The sequence below is a fragment of the Palaemon carinicauda genome, chromosome 15 (genome assembly GCF_036898095.1).
Source record: "Palaemon carinicauda isolate YSFRI2023 chromosome 15, ASM3689809v2, whole genome shotgun sequence".
Taxonomy (NCBI): Eukaryota; Metazoa; Arthropoda; class Malacostraca; order Decapoda; family Palaemonidae; genus Palaemon; species Palaemon carinicauda.
The window spans coordinates 81,664,936-81,667,920 of NC_090739.1; the positions used below are offsets into that span (position 1 = coordinate 81,664,936).

General features: G+C 42.6%; 2 protein-coding genes across 2 annotated transcripts; both read right to left on the reverse strand.

Annotated features, from left to right (window-relative positions):
* Positions 1-725: 725 nt before the first annotated feature.
* LOC137654041 (putative uncharacterized protein ANP32CP) lies at positions 726-1,334 on the reverse strand. Its single transcript, XM_068387676.1, has 2 exons — positions 1,103-1,334; positions 726-937 (listed from the first exon to the last, which is right to left on the reverse strand). Exons 1-2 carry the CDS (start codon positions 1,332-1,334, stop codon positions 726-728), a joined length of 444 nt encoding a protein of 147 aa, XP_068243777.1.
* Positions 1,335-1,361: 27 nt separating this feature from the next.
* On the reverse strand, positions 1,362-2,756 carry LOC137654042 (dnaJ homolog subfamily C member 7-like). Its single transcript, XM_068387677.1, has one exon. It carries the CDS (start codon positions 2,754-2,756, stop codon positions 1,362-1,364), a length of 1,395 nt encoding a protein of 464 aa, XP_068243778.1.
* Between the last annotated feature and the right edge of the window lie 229 nt (positions 2,757-2,985).

Below are 2,985 nucleotides of genomic sequence, written 5' to 3' on the forward strand. Positions count from 1 at the left end.
TTATTTTTTTTTTATTTTTATTTTATTTATTTTTTTTTTTTTTTTGCTGCTGGTGCTGTATTAGCTGCTTCTCTTTCTCATCTTGCTGCTTTTGTTGCCTCTTTTTTTGGGGATTTTTTTGTTTTATTTTTTTTTCTCCTGTTTCTCCTCTTCCTTCTTTGCTGATTTATTTTATTGTTTTTTACGATTATTATCATTTTTTCTGCTACTGATCTAAATGCCATTCCATTTGCACCTTGGTACAGGTCTTCTCCCTCTCCAGTATTGGACTGTGCTCTCACAATCCTTCAGCTTTTCCCCAGCCTAATTTCCTTGGTCCACCCAATAAAGACCTGACTGCATACTAGAAGAATTTCCGCTCTTTCCCTCTGCAGAGCCAGTCTTCTAGGTTATTCCCCCAGAACCACCTGAAGGTTAGTATCCGAAAGAACAGATCTAGATATCTGACCATTTGTTCACCTGACGAAGCCCCTGTACGACTCCACCAGGGAACATAGCATACTAGAAAAAGCGGAGATTTTTTCCTCTGCAGAGCAAGACTCTCAGGGTATTCCCCATATCCTTTAAGCTGGGTAATTGAGCACTTGCTGGAGACGTCCTTCAAACCCGGCATCTAAGTAAGAAGCTATTTCAACTTGTCTCTTAGTAGCTCTAACCTATATCGAAGACTCTCACCACAAATTCGTTGGTATCAAGGAGAATCCGCTACTCCGGATATTAAAGTTTTACTCCTCCTCCTCTTCTTGCTCAAAGTCCTCCTCCTCCTCATCGATTTCTTCCTCAAACTCATCGAATTCTTCTTCCTCCTCCTCCTCCACATCGAATTCTCCCTCCTCCTCATCGATTTCTTCCTCAAACTCATCGAATTCTTCTTCCTCCTCCTCCTCATCGAATTCTCCCTCCTCCTCATCGAGTTCTTCCTCCTCCTCATCGATTTCTTCCTCCTCCTCATCGATTTCTTCCTCCTCCTCATCGATTTCTTCTTCCTCCTCCTCATCGATTTCTTCTTCCTCCTCCTCATCGATTTCTTCCTCCTCCTCATCGATTTCCTCCTCGTCGAATTCTCCCTTCTCCTCATCGAATTCTTCCTCTTCTTCATAACTTGAATATTCTTCATATGAATAATCCATTAACATATTATCCTCATCAATTAGATAATCATCATCAGAGTCAAAATCATACTCTTCATCAACATCGTAATCATATTCCTCATCCGAACCATCCCATTCCTCCAAATCGTCTTCATCCAACCATTCCTGCATCATGGGATTTTCGAAAAGTTCCTCTGCAAAATCTTCAACAAATTTTCTGACTTCGTCGTATTCCTTCCTCATCTCGTTGTCGGTTAAAAGATCTTTTGCCTAGTTGATCCGTTGCATGATCTTATGTACTTCCTGTTGGTCTATGTCAGACCCATGGCACTTGTCAGGATGGTACTTGAGTGCCATTTTCCTGTAGGCTTTTTCTATTTCCTTCTGGGAAGCGTCTGTTTTAACACCTACGATTTGGAACGGACATCCCATTCTTTCCATTCTTTCCAATGCCTCGGCATAAAATACCAAGTCTTCTTCTAGCTGTTCCTCTTCGTCTAGTTGCTCAAATAGAGCAATTGCATCTCTGTATTTTCCATCTAGTAAGTAGCATAGACCAAGTCTTAACCTAGTTTCCACATCTGTCTCGTCAATAGCAAGAGCACTCAGGAAACATTCACAAGCTTCATCCAGCCGTCGAAGCTTGCACAAGATATTCCCTTTCAATTGAAGCAGTTCTGCTTGAGCCCAGGGGAAGAAGGAGTCTAGCGACTGACATCGTGCAATTGTTTCCAAGACAGCATCAAATTCCGAGTTGTCTATCATTGAGGGAATCGTATTCCATAAGACCTGCCGCTGCAGGAACTCCCGTCCTTTGAGTGCCCTAGGATGATTTGGGCATCCCTTCAGAACTTCGTCCAAAATCCTTTCAGCTTCCTCAAAGTCACAGTGACTTGCACAAAGTATGGCAGATTCCACTTTTACATCCGAGTTTACTTTGTGTTCATCTGGCAGCTCATCTAAAACGTTCTGGGCCTCATCCCATCTGCCCAGTGCCATCAGGCATCTGAGCTCCTTCGCGCGGCATTCCAACACGTTGTCAAAATCTTCAAGGACAACTCTTAGGAAAACCAACGCCGAATCAAAGTCTTCTTTGTGTATACACCGATCCATCTCAGATTCCAGGACGTTTCGACGAGTGACTGGTCTTTCCTCTTCTGCTTCTTCTGTTCGTTCTTCCAGCTTTTTGGATAAGTCATTGGATTCTCGAATTTCTAGATCTCTTTCATTCAGCTTTTCCTGAAGTTCGTCAATCCGCCTTTCGAGTTCAGTCATCTTGTTCGTCAATTCATTCCGTAATATTTCATTTTGTTTCTTTTTGCCATCGCTAATTTTCTCTTTCTTTGAAAATAAGAATTTGAAAAATATACCTCCTCCAACCAAGGCCAAACAAGCCAGTATCCAGGCGTATCCCACGCTCATGGGAGCGCCAGTGTTATCCATTCCAGGGACAAAGTAGGAGAGAAAAGGTCCAAGACCCTCTCTGATCATTTCCAGTCGTTGTTCCAAGTTCCGAACCTTCAGCTCACACTGCCGAAGATCCCACCAAGATGTCAGAAATCCCCCAACCACAGGGATAGAGGACAAGAGTCGATGGAGGAAAGAATCCTCAACAACCCCATCCTCGGAGAAGTTGGGTCTCGCTGCCAGAAGCCACGAAACCATCCTGAAAAAGAAGTTGTCATTTATCATCTTCATTCGTCCTTCGAGTTCCATGTAGTACTGCCGAGATTAGAAAATAGTGTTCCTGTTATCGCCATCCAAAATCCTGTAATCACTTTCCACAAATTATTTGCAAACATGATTCAGAATATCAGATTGATTTACCTCCATCCGCTATATTTTGAAAAAAATGTAGAAATACCTTTCGAAGACCGACTCCGGATTCTGAAGA

Bases quoted from the DNA above. Each gene is read 5' to 3' on its own strand.
- LOC137654041 (XM_068387676.1), bottom strand. From the start codon at position 1,334: ATGAGGAAGGAATACGACGAAGTCAGAAAATTTGTTGAAGATTTTGCA. The intron at 938-1,102 runs GTTATGAAGAAG...AGGAGGAGGAAG, and splicing joins TTCATATGAAGAATATTCAA to AAATCGATGAGGAGGAGGAA.
- LOC137654042 (XM_068387677.1), bottom strand. From the start codon at position 2,756: ATGGTTTCGTGGCTTCTGGCAGCGAGACCCAACTTCTCCGAGGATGGG.